The following is a 16,553-nucleotide window of genomic DNA, read 5'->3' on the forward strand; positions in this document are numbered from 1 at the left end:
TTTCAGCTCTAGATTATATTTTTTCTTTTCTTTTCCTTTTTTTTTTTTATTTTCAAAAAAGGTAAATTAGTTTTGGTAACGTTACAAAGTAACAATCAGAGCTAAACCCTACAACTAAAGAGTATCCTCACAATTCAACACACTGCAGTTTGGGCTAAATTTCCACAGCATCAAGCAGTATATTTTAATATGTTGAAAATATTTATTTTACAGTAATAAAATTGCATTTCAGCTTTAACAAAATACATCATTCTAATTACACTGTTATTACGTATCACTTAACATTGAACAGATGCCGTCCGCCAGAGTGGACATATCAAAAACTTTATGGAAAACACGTGAAGTTAAAAAAAAAATTATGTCTAATCATGAAATGAAAATTTGAGGGAAAATGCATCTTGACTTGGTCTCTCATAATTCACGTTGTGCTGAATTGGTCGATTGAAAATATGAAAAACACAATGAAAAGAGTGAATAAGCACTTATGCTGCAAATACAGACAAACTTAATCTTTTTACGTGCACCTGATTGAGTTTCTAATCTGGAAATTTCTGAATTACAGAGTAATGCAGTAGGGAAAGGACATTTCACCATGCTGGTAAACATCATTTCAAGTTATGTAAATCCTTTCATGGAGAAGCAGTGAGTCTGAGTGCAGGGATGTTGAGGAGTATCAGTGGCTCCACTTGCACTGTTCAAAATGTTAAGGTTAAACCCCACCACCTGATCGGCTAATCCGTTCCAGGTGTCTGCTAACCACTAACATTAGCCTAGCTATGATGCTAACCGGTGCTCCAAACTTGGCAGAGCCTGGAAGAGAGCGACTCAGCGGCAGCAGCTCATGTTGTTTTTCCTGCTTGTTGCAGCTACTGGAGGTGAGTTAATGTGAAACATAGAGGTAAAACTCCTTAAGTTCAGTTAATCAGTTGTTTGTTTTTTTCAAATTAAGTTTTATCAATGTCATGAATGTTCATTAGATTTTTTGCCTTGCATCTAAAGAGTTGACCCCCTTTTACTACCTTGTTTGATCGTATCCGCAACATGAGAATATTGTAAACATAAAACAATGGCCCACACTTCATTGTTAATTTTCCAATGTCCATGTCATATAACTTGTAATTTCTCTCCCTCCCAGAGCCCAGGTGTGCCCACAGAGCGGTAGACATTGAGGACCTGCTTTGGTATGCTGGACTGCTTCTGTTGGCTTTAAGGTCTTCTCCCCTTCTTCTCACTCCCTGTGAGGAAGAACAGCGCTGGGTGTCTTCTTCATTCACTGCAACAGATCATCACAGTGATCATGTTCCCCGTCCTGACCCAGACATGCAGATGGAGGGCTGGTCCCACTCCAGCGAGGACCAATTACTGTTGCATATTTCAATAAATGTGTATTTATAATATCTGCTTCCTATGAGTTTAATTAACCTTCTCGGTATGTTAGTAATGATGAATGAAAGTTTTTAAAAGATGCCACTCTGATGCTATGTGTGCAGCGCCAAATGTGTTTATAATAGTGTAGTAGTGGTAATAATGGCAGTCATAAACAACAACAAAAATACAATAAATCAAATACATAATAATAATATTATAATATTTGAAAAAGCAAGTGATTAAAATCCTGCCATCAGTTGAGATTAACACTACAATGGCACTCCCTTTGTGTAGGTGTAAGGGGAGCTGTAGACATTAACAACAGATTTGTATGAACTATCATGGGCTGCAACGTTGTCAATGTGTATAGTTTTTGTAAAAGGAACTATATACAATTAATTATACACAAACAACTATGAAAAAGGGATTTGGATTACTGCAACACACCTCTACTGCATGGGACAAGATGTGAGTGCCAGATTTCACTCCTTTTGGGGAGCTGTAGCGATGGTCCATGGTTGCAACTATTTTCTTAGGCCTCCCAGCAGTGAGTCGGCTTCTACCCCCACACTTGACCTTTCCGCCGGCAACAGAGGTGGGATGTGCAGTTATATTTGGCCCAGCACACTTAGCGGCCCGCCGGCGGCCTTGTGCTTGCTGCAATGCTGGGCTGTTGGCAACATTGTGACCAAACATGTGCATCGCTGACAGCAGCCTGGAGGGGTTTCCCTTTAGCCTGTGAAAGGCCTTCATCATGGCTGATGCTGCTCGCTGAAACTCTTCATTGCTCTGTGCCATGGCTGAAAACTCTTTGATCATACAGTGCCACTGCTTGCTGTCTAAAATAGCTGAGGTGTGGATGTAGTCATCCTCACACTGAACCTGCAAATCATACTTCAGCACATCAAGTGCTGTGGACAGCGAGTGCCCAGCCTCAAACATCTCTGTGAGTTTCCCCAGGGCCTCACTGCGCACATCCTGGCGACACACAGTAGCATCAGCCACGTGTATGTTGTGATTGTGAATATTACAGATATCCACAAGTGTTGGATAGTCGGGTATGTGCGGATCAGTGTTTCTGGAGTGAAAAGGGAAAAAGCATCCTGTTAAACAGATACAAAAACACAGAAACACAGACATACATTCAAACAAGAATTGTTTTGGAATTTAAGTGGAGTTTGTGTGTTACACCTGCTCTGCTGACCATTGGAGACTTCAGTGCGCACAAGGGTAACTTTAAGTTTAGCAGGGCAATCTGTATTTTTGGACATCCTGCCAGCCTTTATTGTTTTCTTGGGCTTGGTGTTATGCTGGCACCGGTAGTCTGCCTATAGTATTAGGAAAAATAAGTAATAAGATAAATTTTGTCAAAATTTGAGACTGACTTTTGAACAAAACATCTTTTTCTTATCTAAGCTTTTCAGTAAGTATAAACTAAGCAGAATATATGTGGACACGAGCAGAGGTGCGCCATTGACTAAATGATACTGAATCCTTTCAGTTAGACAGCAAGCTGCTGTGATACATCTAAAAAGCACTCTCTAAAGATTAATTTGGGACAGGGAAGTTCATGATTTTTCTTGGATTTTCTCCCTACAGATGCTAAAGTGAATAATCTGGTTTCTTATGTGCATGTAAACGTAGTGTGTGACAATAAGTATAGAGTGAGTTAGGTTTAACTACATTTTGCCAACATGCAAGTGCAAGTTAAAAGTATAAAGGCAGGATTATGTTCAGTGGTAGGTTTAAAGATTTGTAACATGAGAAATGCAAATGTTGATGAAGTACTTGACTAATTTTTATAAATGTAAATTAAAAGATGGTTAAATGAAATTAGAGCAAATGTTTGTGGCAATTAAGACCTCAAAAAAATTCAAATTTAAGGCTTAATATTTATAAAACATGAATTTGACACTCTGCAGACACACTGCACAAGGAGTCACCTTTCAACTGAACATATTCAAAGTGGCTGGAAATTAAATCACTATGCAGGAATGATTTCTCAATACCAACTCTTTTGGAAAAAACAACCCACTTTGAAGATGATCCTGTGGCCTTTTGTGGGCCTGGTGTGTGCCACTCTCCATGCAACTGCCATGGACTTCAACCACACCAGAATCTCCTCCTTGGATTTAAGGGACATCCGTACTGTGGCATCAAAACCGATGTGGTCACTGCTGGACTGGCTCACAGCTTTGTACCTACATACGTGGTACTGATAATCCTTTGGTAAGAAGTCCTTCAACAAAAAAGGCAACAAGATATTTTAAAAGTATGCTGTCTTCTCTGTTGAATACTAACATTGAAGTGTTTGTTCAGGCATGTCACAGTAACTACTATGGATAATGGAACAATGTTTTACTGTCAGATGGGCCTCGGCTTAAAGCTAGAATAAAGCTTTGAAACTGAAGAATTTGAAGCAAGACATTGATGAGTGGGCTTTATCACTGGAAAACCCTTGGCACTTACCATCAATTCACTGTGTTGGTCCATATTTATGGATGGGGCGGTGCAGGGAAACCGCTCAGCAGTGCTGAGAGGTCTTTTCAGATTTCCTGATCTGTTTGACATAAGGTTAACGTTAGCTAGGACATTTGTATTCAGCTCTACATAGCATTTGGCATTAGGCTGGCCGAAACATTTAGCAATTACCTCTGCTTCCCCATAGTCGGCGCTGCACAAATAGCATCCATGTTGAAGTTATCTTGCCCTGCTAACCCATTTGACGCTGCGCATTGCACACACAGTTTACAATCACAGATTATTAAAATGTTACTAAATGTTGGTGGTGTAATCTCAACAACAGACAACTGGTTGAGTTTTGGGGTCGAGTTTTGCTTCTGCGTTTCACATTAACTTACATCCAAAAGCTACCACAAGCGGTAACAACAATGTCGGCAGCAGGAGCTGGGCTGTTATCCTCCGGTCCTGTCAATCGTAGCACCGGTTGGCCAGACTAACGTTAGCTGTTAGCAGTGCCTGGAAAGGATTAGCCTATTAGAGTCATGGTAGGGGCGGGTGTTTGCCCACCTCGGGTGGGGAAAAAAATAACACTGGAGGACACGATAATATTAATAATTGACAGAGTAAAGTGGCCAATAATAACGTGTGTGGCGTGTGACGAACTGCTACTGCATTCAGGACCCACCGTTGAAAATAAAAATTGACAACTCTGGTCTAAGTAAGTCGTTGTTCAAAATTTGTAGAATAATCAAAGTAAACTGTTGCTCATTAAAAAGTCATGCTGTGACCACAAAGTTTGATTACCACTGGATGAGACGCATTCACGTATAACAAATATAATGTAGTACAGTATAATATAAGATAATTATTTGAATCTTCATCCCATCTGCATTGTAAAATGTGATCTCAGGAACAACTGGAGACTCCAGAAAAGTTCAATCGTGACGTCTTTACAGCTTCAAACACCTAACTATGGATAAAAAAGAGAAAACCCGTTTCTTTTCTTTCAGCTGTCAAATAGTATCTCGTTTATCCCACACATTGTGAATGCAGCAGTAGTCCGGTAGACAGGACAACATGGCTGCTGCTGCGGGCCGATACTACGGAGAAGGTGGCAGAGCGACGAAAAGACAGAAAACTGAGGACGGAGGAATGACAACGGTGAGAGCTTTTTTCGTACCTTGACAGTTTGAACTTTATTATGTCAAAATGTCCTATGTTGAACTTTTCTAAGAGGCGATGTTAGCTTGACAAAGTAGTGCTTATCTCGCCGCTAGTTTAAATGAAAAAGCTAACTAGCTAGTTTAGTTAACCGAAGCAGATCAGTTATCGTTAACGCTAGTTTGGTCAGGTTTAGACAGAAAAACGTTAAAGTGGTCACCGAGTTTACATAAATATCTAAATAAATAGCTACTCATCAGTACGTAACAACCTGTATGTGTACGGATAGAAAACGTGTTGTTGTTCATCATAAGATGTGCAAACGAACACAAAAATGTGTCGTTTCTTCATGTCAGCGTTTAACGTTAACGTCCATGACGTTAGCTACTAACGCTAATCTTCAGCGCAGTATATTTTGTGACCCACTGACAGGGGCTACTTTATTTACTCATCTCCAGCGGTTTCCTACTCCATCACCTTATCACCAGCGGTGGAAGTATTATATTACCCCACAAGCATCATCTTGTGCGTTTCATTTTCAGGAGAGCTACGATGACCCTCACAAACCGCTGCCCTCCCCGGTGGTGCACATCAGGGGGTTGGTTGACGGTATAATGGAGGCTGACCTGGTGGAGGCCCTGCAGGAGTTCGGGGCCATCAGGTAATATCAGAGCACCTAAGACCCCGTATGTCTAACGTGCGCACAGTACTCACTGTATGCTTCTGTGCCGTCATTCTCATGCTGCCGATCTCATGTCGCCTGTGAACATTCATAATAACGTCATGAAGAAACTCACAGGCAGCACCGTCCCGACCCACTGTCACCTTATCAATCTGGTATTACTGTGGTTAAGACAGTCAGAAATGAAGGAGGACTGCTGGAATCCATTATTCACTTGCTTGTCAGTTCTTGGTTTGTTCTTCAATTTCTCTGTAAATTGTCTTGGTTTCTAGTCTTTTAGATGTTTGATTATTTTCACCAGCCACTATTCGACTTATCTGCGCTGTTCCATGCTGGGCACATAACATTACACACGACTTATCTGAGCTTGTCTGTTGAAAACAGCTGCCTTTTGTTTTATATGAGGACTTTGGTGATTGCAGTGAAACTCAAAGCCAAAACACTGAGCTAAAAAAGGTTTAGAGCTGCAAATTTGAATGTAAATTCTTATTAACTCCTTAATATTATTGGGTATTCCTTGTTACAGTATTAATATGAAAATTATCCCATAATACTGGTGTAAATGTAGGTAGTTATTGGCAACATCAGTGTAATTGCAAGTTCAGCCAAGTTGCCAAAAATATTAAACATTTATAATCGATGCTTTTATTAATGAAGCATGGTTCAGTCATCCAGCCTAAAGGTCCTGTAATTTTCTTCTTCGATGATCTATTCACAGTTATGTAGTTATGATGCCCAAGAAGCGCCAGGCCCTGGTGGAGTATGAGGACATGAATGGCTCCTGCAATGCTGTTACATATGCCGCAGAGAACCAAGTATACATCGCAGGCCATCCTGCCTTCATCAATTACTCCACTAGCCAGAAGATCTCTCGGCCAGGAGACTCAGATGACACCCGCAGCGTCAACAATGTGCTGCTGCTCACAATCATAAATCCCATCTATCCTATCACCACGGTAACGTAAATATAAAAGCAAGACGTGTGCATATCACAGCCATTCAGAGTGTCACATCCGAGTCATTCATTAGGTCACTATGTTAAGTGTTGTCTTTGATTGTGCGATATGAACCATGATTGAAACTGGCTTTAAGAAAATAAAAGCATTTGATTATTTTATTTTGCTGCTGTTTGGCTACAGGTATTAGTGCCAATCAGTGTCGATTCTTCCCCAACTGCGTTTCATTGTGAGGACCAGTGATACAAATATTGTAGCATACAGAGTAAAGGTGGGAATCTTTGGCAAACTCACAGTTTGATTTCGATACTTGGTGCCACAGTTTGATTCAGAATCAATTTTTGATTCAAAATGATTCTTGACTCTATAAAAAGAAAGGGGGTAACTATATTCTGGCTCTTAAACCAGCGCACTGTATGCTGAACCATTGACTCTTCTCCTTTGCCCTGTGAGCTGCAAATGAACCATAACTGACAGTTAAATTAACTTGCCTTGATGAGGATCACTGTCTGACTAACAGAAAAAGGCATAAAATATTCTTCTCACAACTACAGTGAATTTCCTTTCCACCTTGATCTTACTCAATTCTTTATAGAAATTGCAAAAATCTGGCCATTTGGATAACAGTCATCAAAGCATTTAAACATGATATGTGTGTTGTTGTATAAATGTGCTGACTACATCAATCCTACTATATAAATATATCTGTGTGCTTCCATAGGATGTGCTCTACACCATTTGTAACAACTGTGGTCCTGTACAGAGGATTGTCATCTTCAGAAAGAATGGTGTCCAGGCCATGGTTGAATATCCTTTTTTTAAAAAGTACCTTGTTTTAATTGTCCATGTTCCTCTACATTTGTAAACGCTATGATTGTATAACAAGCTTATGTTTAATCATACTTGGGCCCTTGGAAATCTTCTTATAATCAGACCTCTCCTTAACTCATTGCTTCCACATTTGATTCGGTCCAAAGTGCCCAGAGGGCTAAAGCCTCTCTGAATGGGGCAGACATCTATTCTGGCTGTTGTACTCTAAAGATCGAATATGCCAAGGTGAGTGTATGGCAACATCTAATCAAGCTTTGTACATGGAAAATTAACATCAGATGTTAGTGATAGGAAACTAGTTTTGATTTTATTTTTTTGCAATCCTATCCACAGCCAGCACGCCTTAATGTCTTCAAGAACGACCAAGACACATGGGACTACACAAACCCCAACCTGAGTGGCCAAGGTAAAATGAAGTCCCCAACCCTTCCTTTCCCCATTTTCTTCCTCTTCTCCTCTCATGCCACTGTATGGGATGGTTAGGGTTCTCTGCCTCCGGGCGTATTGCCTTTGATCACAGATGAGTGGGTTCTTCACCATGCTGCTCAACTCAGTGTTCATAGGCAGTATTCCTGTGATGCCTTCACAGTCTTCATGCATTTTCTCGCCACACAGCAGGCACAAAGTAAGGGCATGAGGAGCAACCTCAAGGGCAGCCGACCTCAATAACAGGCTCATGCATGTGAAAGGCCCAACGCACCCGGCACGGTAGCATATGCAGGCGCACCATTCCTCACATAGATTCACATTCCCTGTAGAGCATGCCACAGCTGCACAACCTCACGTCCCTGCTCACTCCAATCCAGTAAACACTAGAGACTATCACACCTGTTAGCATTCTTTCAAACATAGTGGAGATTTTTATCACAGTTTAAATTAGACATTGCACTAGACAGCTGGGTTGACTCAAGAGACCGCTAGACACACCTCTGATTAAAGGTCCCATGAAATGAGATCTGAAATGTGTTGTAAACGTATTTCTGGTTGAAGGTTTAACTTAAGGATGGCAGGGCCTGGGTTTGAGGTTAGGTGGAGCATAAACAGCAGAATGAACACTATCAGTAGTTGTCACTGTGTTGTCAAGGATTCAACACACAACTGTGGTGTTTGGTGTTAACATTACTGCTGATGTTGGATGGCATCTCAGTCTGTGATCACATTGTTATTAGATGGATGATTCTGGATACGATGAGCTATTTAAGAAATGACAGAAAGGAAGAGGGTGTGGTTTTGGTATAAAATAGGTTAAATGCAGTTTGGTATATTCTGTGTTGATGGTGGAACGAAAGATATGGGGCAGATTTCATGGGACCTTTAATGTGAGATTTATAATACAAACACACCTTCATTGTAGCTTTCAAATCAGTTGTTTTGAGACTCACTCGTGGACTTTGTAGGAGACCAGATAAAGTTCTTTGTAAAGGTTTTAATTATTGAATGTGTTTTCTTGATATAATGTGTTTAAAAATCAATGTCACTACGTTCCTGAAAACTCCATGAAAGGAACTTCATCAGCCACTTGGCACATTGTAGTGACAGAGAGGCCAACTGTTAGGTAATCAGAATTCAGGGTAGCTGGGAAAAATATGAAGCAAAATATCATGTGCTAGGAACCTGATAGAGAAGATGATACCGCAGTTCATAATATTACATATTTGCTTTTGATTCTGTGTGGTCAGCAATAGAATTTTGCTGGTGTATTCAACCTCACTACAGACAAATACTTTACATTAGTGTAGCTGTGTGGAGGAACTTTGTTGTTTTATTTTTTTTGCCAGACACTGTAAAGCTTTAATTAATTCTCTTGTACACAACCAGTGCGAAAACATGTACATTCCAAGTTTCATGCAGGTGCAGTGAACATCTTGTCCGCTCAAGACATTTTTTGATATTGTAGTTTGTGCTGCCTTACAAACCAGAGGTACTCCTTGTGTCCTCACTGTGCAAACTCATACAGATTTATGTCAACCCTCTAAGCAGACACATGCTGCAAAGATGCAGTGGCTTCTACAGCTACAGCACCCACAGCCACAACTAGTGTAAATCAGCTGTGGCATACATCGGACACAGTGGGGCAACAAACACCGGAACACAACCTCAACTCAGTACTTCCTTATTCCAAGTCCATCATCACCCCTATCTCCACCACCTGACATGGGAATCCATTTTATTTTTGGTGGTGGACAGTAGCCACCATTTCAGTTTGAGGGACAGAAATACTCCAAGGCCATGCAAACAGACACCTTGCATATCCACCACAGACTGATGATAGATTGATAAGCATCTACTACTACCTCTTTACCAGTACAGCACATCTGCAGAGCCCTGAGGAGTCACCACTTTTGACACAACACATTGATGATGAGGGCGGGAGTCAGGTGTGTGGTCGTTGTGGCCACGTCTCCTAGCCCTTGGGATGTGCCTGCCATAACACAACCACAGGGAGCAACAGAGGAGTTTTCAGACACACTCAGCCCAACCAGGGAACAGATGACACCACATACTGGGGCAGTAAACAAAAAAAGAGGCCATTCTCTTTCTCAGATGCTAATTCCGCTCATCTCTACCGTCCTGTGCCGAACACAACATGACAACACATCGAGCTGAATATCCACGGCAACACACAGAACTGTACCGCCATGACAGCACATCGTCACGCAGATATTCCAGATGACTTATTGTCAAGCACTAGATGCCTTTTCACTTTGCAAGTGGCTGACAGCTATTAAACCAAATAAGCGAGCATCATGTGAACGGCCATTTTTTTTACATGAGAAGAAATATCCACAGGGGGGCCTATGAAGACACAAGCATCAAACACCTATCAAGCATATAAGCACAGAGGCAAACAGATTAAAATCCTTTCCCAAAGCTTTCTACATTTATGGACTCTGGTGTTCTGTTTTTTTCCCTGTGCCTTCCTTCCCATTTCCCTCCTTCTCTCTGTGCTGTTCTTGTGTTGTTTCTGCGTTATTTCATTTACCCTTTTTTTTTTTTTTTTTTTTTGCACTGGCCCATAGTGATGCCTTTAACGCCTCCCGTGTGATGCAGGTTTGGCTCAGTGTGTCTGTGGACTGACAGCCCACTCTCAAATGGTGCAAATGTCCTGCTTTGTGGTCAGAGCACGGTAAGCCGGAAATGAGCCTCTAATAGCAACTTTCAAAACAAACTCGCAGCAAGTCAAAACCAAGCATGGACCTGTGGATGTACTTTTCTCTCTGGTGGTGGGGATGCAAGGAAGGAAAGAAGAAAGACTGAAGAGGGAGAATGAGTTGAGGCTGGAGTCAGAGGTTGGCGGGTAGCATCCTTGCTGAAGACTGCCCCCTACCTGCCCACTGTGTCCCATGCTCCATGTGTGGTGCTGTAAGTACTTGAAAGAAATGAATGAATAATCTGATTTTATGGTTAAAAGTTAAAAATGTTATTTTGAAACTATACCAACTTGTAGTTGTCTTAAATTTTTGAGCCATCATGTTAACGCCACAATTTCGTTGTAGCAGGCCCATAGTAACACCAGTAAACAAGAGACTTTAGAAATGTAATTGACAAGCTGAAGTTTCTTGGCAACCTTCTATTCAAAATTATTGTTAAAATATTCTAAGAGTTTGTCTGATTATACAACCTTTTGTTAGGTTACCAAGCACCTTAGTTTTGAGGGGAATGAGTGGCAGAAAATTCTTAACGTTGATTTCTAACTTAACTTTGATTTAGTTCTGTTAAGGGAAAGTGTTTGCTGTACATGGATTTTACTGTGTTGGAGCAGTGGCAGCTGTAGCAGTAGCAGTTAATATGGTTAAATGTAGGCTTTTGTTTTACAGATGTGGAGTTTGGTTTTGGTGCTGTTTGTTTTTATTTGATTTTAGTATTGTTCTTATGTTGCTGTCATACCTGGTAGTGACACATTATAGTGATGAACTCTAACCTCAGGAGGTTTTGTTTACTCAAGTCAGTCATAAATTAAGGGTTATTTTTCTGTTAACTTTATGTTGAACAAATATTTTACAATTTGTTATATCACATTATCTATTTACTACAAAATCATATGCGGAAGCATTGCTTGGAATTAAAGTCCCCATATGGTGACTAGTCCCATTAGTCTTCTATACTTGTATTGCCTATTGGTTTGTGTTTTTAGTGACACAATTAGCAAAGTGAGATTCAAGGCAAATTATAAGCAGCCACTGATTTAGTATGATTAACTTTACACTTGTTTTAGTGTGATACATTGCACTGTTCATGACAGTTAAGACAGTCTCTCAGTGGTCATAGCACAACGTGTACATTCAGTGTCTATGCACATCATAAATATTCTGCAGATAAATATTTTGGTTAAAGTTAAGGTAGGATTTAGGATAGTGAAACTATATCATGTAACAGAATAATTCTGTTTCACCAAACAGATGTGAAGTAAATTTGGGTGTTACTAAGAAAATGTGATTGCTGACAGGTCCCTATTTCTGGACAATACTTAACCTGATGGAGTGTAATATTATAGTAGTGCACATCTGTGACACTGCATTAATCAATAATGTTACCTTGATTGTGGCAGGGCAGCATCTTCTAAAGGACGTTCAAGCCTAGATGTTGCATCATAAAAACCTTTGATTAATTTGATAATTTTTAATGGTCTCATACTCACAGACAGCCTCACTACCTACAGGTTAGACTGGATTATATAGCCTTATTTTAAATTTCACTGCTGATTATAGTCAGCAATAAAGTATGTACACAGTATTCTTAACCAGAAATTAAATATTCAACGAAAAAATAGCCCAAATTTGAATGACAAAAATTAATGCTGGGTTCACAATTGCTAAGAGTAGATTGTTGATCTGCTAAACTTCACATCAACAATCTACAAAAACAGGTAGATGCTGGGGCAGAGAATTCACCCTGGGCTTTGTGGGATAGCTTATGGATAATGTCAGTACTTACTTTTTTCTTGATTAATTTAAGCCAGTCTACAATTATGTTTTAATTTTTTCCTTTTTACGATGTAATCTAGTCCAAATGCTTGATGTCCTTTCACTTCTGATGTTATACCTGTGTCTAATCCTGGTTTGTATAAACTGTTAAGTTCTCATAGTTTCCAATAAAACATGTTTAGACTGCAGGTGTTGCTCGTAGCACTGATGCATCTTTTAATCTCCGATCCTCTATTTGAATGTTTCTGTTTCATATCATGTTCTAGGATTTAAAGAAATGTCTTAATACATCGTTGCCAAATTTATACTTTTTTCATGTTAATTTGGATTTGACGTGTGTATATGTGTACCTGCACAGATGCTGATGGTGAAGGCAATTGGAACAATTCACAAGGTGTGTGTGCGTGTGTGTGTGTGTGCGTGTGCGTGTGTGTGTATTTGTACTAGGATGTCAGATATAGGAGGTCTTTAGAAATGCTTGAAAGCTATCTTTCAAAATCACTGTTGAAAATCTCCATTATGTCACTTAATAGATTAGAAAAATAGAGCCTGCAGACTTTTTCTTTTAACACTTTGGATGTCAGTACCCTCTGTTGCATGTCAATCACAGCCTTGTCCCCTAGCACATAGTAGCCTGTGTAATTTAACTGTTTGATAGGCAACTTTTATTTTACCATTTTAGATCCCAATGGAAATCCCAACAAACGCCAAAGGCAGCCTGCTCTTCTGGGAGATCACCCACCTGATTATGGTAAATATTCAACAAAGAAAGTGGTCTTACATTTAGATGAATAGATCAATTTCCATACTGTATCTGTATCTGGTATGACTTTTTTCTCTCTAATTAAGGTGGCCCTCAAGGAGGTTATCATGGTTACAATGACGACAGCTACGGCCCCCCTCCACCGCACCGCATGGGGCCAAGCATGGGTGGGCGTGGTCGGGGGAGCCAGCGCTATGGCCCTGGATATGGACCACCACCCCCTGAGTACGGTCCTCATGCTGACTCCCCAGTTCTTATGGTATATGGCCTGGAGCCCTCCAAGATCAATGCTGACAAGGTCTTCAACATCTTCTGCCTATATGGCAATGTAGAGAGAGTGAGTAAAATGAAGCTAACCAAACATTCTTCAAAGCATTACTTATTACTTATTGATGGTCGTATCCTCCTTTACTTTCAAAGAAATAAAATTGAACTCATTTATTTAACTGATTACTGAAGTTGGAGTGCTCATTGAAGTGATGAGTGAAGTTAGTATAAGCATCAACAATTTGACATGATTTTGTTTGTGTGTAGTCAGCTGGATGCTTTTCTTTTTCAGGTTAAGTTCATGAAGAGTAAGCCCGGGGCAGCAATGGTGGAGATGGGAGATTGCTACTCTGTGGACAGGGCCATCACTCACCTTAACAACAACTTCCTTTTCGGACAGAAACTCAACGTTTGGTAAGAAGAGCTGTCTATAATATTACAAAATATTTGCACAGGTTATTAAAAAATGTTTTTAAAATCCTCAACAACAAAGATTATGCTGAGTGCGGTATACAGAAATATAACCTCTGGCTGTCTTTCCTTGGCAGTGTGTCCAAGCAGCAGGCTATTGTGCCAGGACAGTGTTACCAGTTAGAGGACAACACCAGCAGCTTCAAAGATTTCCACGGATCCCGCAACAACCGCTTCACCTCCCCAGAGCAGGCGGCTAAAAACCGAATCCAGCACCCCAGCAACGTCCTGCACTTCTTTAACGCTCAGCCCGACATTTCTGCAGAGATCTTCAATCAGGTAAAGAAAGCTGCCAGGGGCCTATCTGTGAAAGGTAGATTTTCCTCAAACTACCCTCTCAAAGTTTCACTGAAACTGGTCTCTCCCTCCAGGTCTGTGAAGAACTGGGAATTAAGAGCCCCACGAGTGTGAAGCTTTTCACTGGAAAGAGTGAGTAATGAGTTACAGATTCTGTCCTCTAGAGTTCAGAGTGAAGTAATGAGTGGGAAGACAAATTATATAAAAATACAAAATGCCCAACCAAAACATTTCTACAAACTCACAGTAGAGGGATGGGCGTGGGGTATATATACAAGTCTGTATGCGTCTGTTTGTACACCTTACAGTTCCTGCTTTATATGCAGCATGATGCCAGTTGTCAACAAAGCATTGCATTTGTCTTTGTACGGATCAGCATGACAAGTAGGGCTGTTCGATTATGGCAAAAAATCATAATCATGAATATTTTGATCAATATTGAGATCACGATTATTCAGCTCGATTTCTCATTGACTTTGGAAAAAAACAGAAAAAAATGATATCAAAACAAAAAGGCGCTGTGTCTGTGTAGTTGTTCCTGTTATACACGATATAAGTTGAAGATATCTGAGCGTGATACTGATATCGTTAGATGTTTTTGTAGGGAGACTGAATTTTGTTGTGAAACAGAACGCTGCACAATAATCGTTTTCCCTCTATTATCTTGTTTTCATAATTGTTGGAGGCCAAAATCGTAATGGAAAATAAAATGTAATTAATTGCACAGCCATAATGACAAATAACCAAAGCAAACCTGAGCCCTTGTCTAAATGCAAGGTGTTAACTACTAATTAGATCATTTAAAAATAGGATACCGTTAATTAATGTCTCGTGTATAAAACTGGAGTTTTAGCAGAATAAATATTCTTCACTGTTTTACCACATGAATGCCAATTCAATGTTAGAAAAAAGGTTGTTTCTCAGTTTACTCGATTTTGAGTTAGAACTGCATTACATACATCCCAGCTGGTTTTAGATTATGTGTTGTAGATTACATTGTACATACTAAGTGGCTGCTGTGGAACACATTTCTCCGAATCATAAATGACAGTGTTAATCCAGTGTTAAATATTTATTGTGTTATGTTTATATGGTATACATTAAAATAACATATGGCCATCCTGCTCTCTAAATATCAGCATAGGCCATTGAAAAACCCATATCGGTAGACCACTCATAGAGATCTCTGTTTAGTTCAATGCATTAACCGTAGTATTGAGTATTATTTATTATGCTAATCTAATCAGTGGTCTTGCGTTGCACAAAAGGTGAGCGAAGTTCATCTGGACTTCTGGAGTGGGAATCCATCAATGATGCCATGGAGGCTCTAGCTATGATGAACCATTACCAGATGAAAAACCCTAGTAAGTACTCAACATGGTCTGGCTACCACAGTTTTTACTATATATTGTACATTTTACAGCTTTCATAATGTCTTTTACCTTTTATCTTTAAAATGTATTTATTTATTTTTTTTTTACAGGTGGGCCTTACCCTTACACACTGAAGCTGTGTTTCTCAACCACACACCATGCCAACTAAATATTTTCCCCTCGTTATTTGTAATGTTATGTGTCTTTGCATAGTATACCGCAGTTCTTTTGTCTTATCCCATTAAAAACTCAATCAGTATTGACAAAAACTAGGATTGATGTGCGTGAGAACATGTTACTTAAACTATTGTTTTGTATGATTTAATTTACTTCTACCGTGTTCAATCAATTGTTTATTTTGTATGTTCACAACATTAGATTTGAATAATTCCCCACTACCCTGAAATAACATTTAAACATGGGCCTCTGTTTTTTGATTTTTAAATAAAGTGAACAGTAACTATTATGTGAATACTGATTTAACCAGTGTTCACATCTTCAGAGATGGCGTGTGTTGTATCTCTTCATTTCTTCGCTCTTGACAGAGAAACATCAGGTCTATTCATGGAGAAAATAGTGGTTTGCTTGGCCAGTTCTTACAAAGACAAAAAAAAAGTTTTGTGGGTCAAAGAGTCACACTGAAATCTCTGTTCTATTGGCTTGTACTGAAGTTGTTGTATTTTGATACCTACAGTATAAAAGATTATCATTATAAAGAATAAAGGATAGCAGTCATGGAGGACATGGTTGTCTGTAAAAAGCGTTATGAGCCACTATCAAGATTTCAGTGACAACTGTCTTAGTATAAATACTGTGAATAATACTTTAACTAGGATTATTAATTTATCAGTTATGGTTTCCACATATCAAATAACATGAGATCTTGGCCTGGATCAGAGGATCAGACAGAGGCCACATCCACACACTGGTTGGTAATGTAATTACATGTATTCAGACCTGTGCTGCGTCACTTTTCAGTATTAATGTTTGTATTGA

General features: G+C 39.7%; 2 protein-coding genes across 6 annotated transcripts; one reads left to right on the forward strand and one right to left on the reverse strand.

Annotated features, from left to right (window-relative positions):
- Positions 1-180: 180 nt before the first annotated feature.
- si:dkey-75a21.2 (uncharacterized protein LOC794385 homolog) lies at positions 181-4,341 on the reverse strand. Of its 4 annotated transcripts, none has more exons than XM_056398029.1 (7): positions 4,230-4,341; positions 4,021-4,096; positions 3,838-3,928; positions 3,404-3,607; positions 2,560-2,696; positions 1,816-2,446; positions 181-1,273 (listed from the first exon to the last, which is right to left on the reverse strand). In XM_056398029.1, the coding sequence occupies exons 2-7, from the start codon at positions 4,059-4,061 to the stop codon at positions 1,271-1,273; spliced, it is 1,107 nt and encodes a 368-aa protein (XP_056254004.1). In that variant the 5' UTR covers positions 4,062-4,096; positions 4,230-4,341; the 3' UTR covers positions 181-1,270. The 4 variants fall into 4 exon arrangements, with proteins under 4 accessions (XP_056254004.1, XP_056254005.1, XP_056254002.1 ...); XM_056398030.1 differs by having other exon boundaries at positions 181-1,362; XM_056398027.1 differs by having other exon boundaries at positions 181-2,446.
- Positions 4,342-4,848: 507 nt separating this feature from the next.
- hnrnpl (heterogeneous nuclear ribonucleoprotein L) lies at positions 4,849-16,060 on the forward strand. Of its 2 annotated transcripts, XM_056396556.1 has the most exons (14): positions 4,849-4,992; positions 5,535-5,653; positions 6,393-6,630; positions 7,352-7,437; positions 7,590-7,686; positions 7,795-7,867; positions 12,745-12,780; positions 13,069-13,137; positions 13,236-13,486; positions 13,709-13,830; positions 13,965-14,166; positions 14,259-14,316; positions 15,453-15,548; positions 15,668-16,060. In XM_056396556.1, the coding sequence occupies exons 1-14, from the start codon at positions 4,909-4,911 to the stop codon at positions 15,724-15,726; spliced, it is 1,590 nt and encodes a 529-aa protein (XP_056252531.1). In that variant the 5' UTR covers positions 4,849-4,908; the 3' UTR covers positions 15,727-16,060. The 2 variants fall into 2 exon arrangements, with proteins under 2 accessions (XP_056252531.1, XP_056252532.1); XM_056396557.1 differs by lacking the exon at positions 12,745-12,780.
- The last annotated feature ends 493 nt before the right edge of the window (positions 16,061-16,553 follow it).

Source organism: Seriola aureovittata, chromosome 15, assembly GCF_021018895.1.
Source record: "Seriola aureovittata isolate HTS-2021-v1 ecotype China chromosome 15, ASM2101889v1, whole genome shotgun sequence".
NCBI classification, from domain to species: Eukaryota; Metazoa; Chordata; class Actinopteri; order Carangiformes; family Carangidae; genus Seriola; species Seriola aureovittata.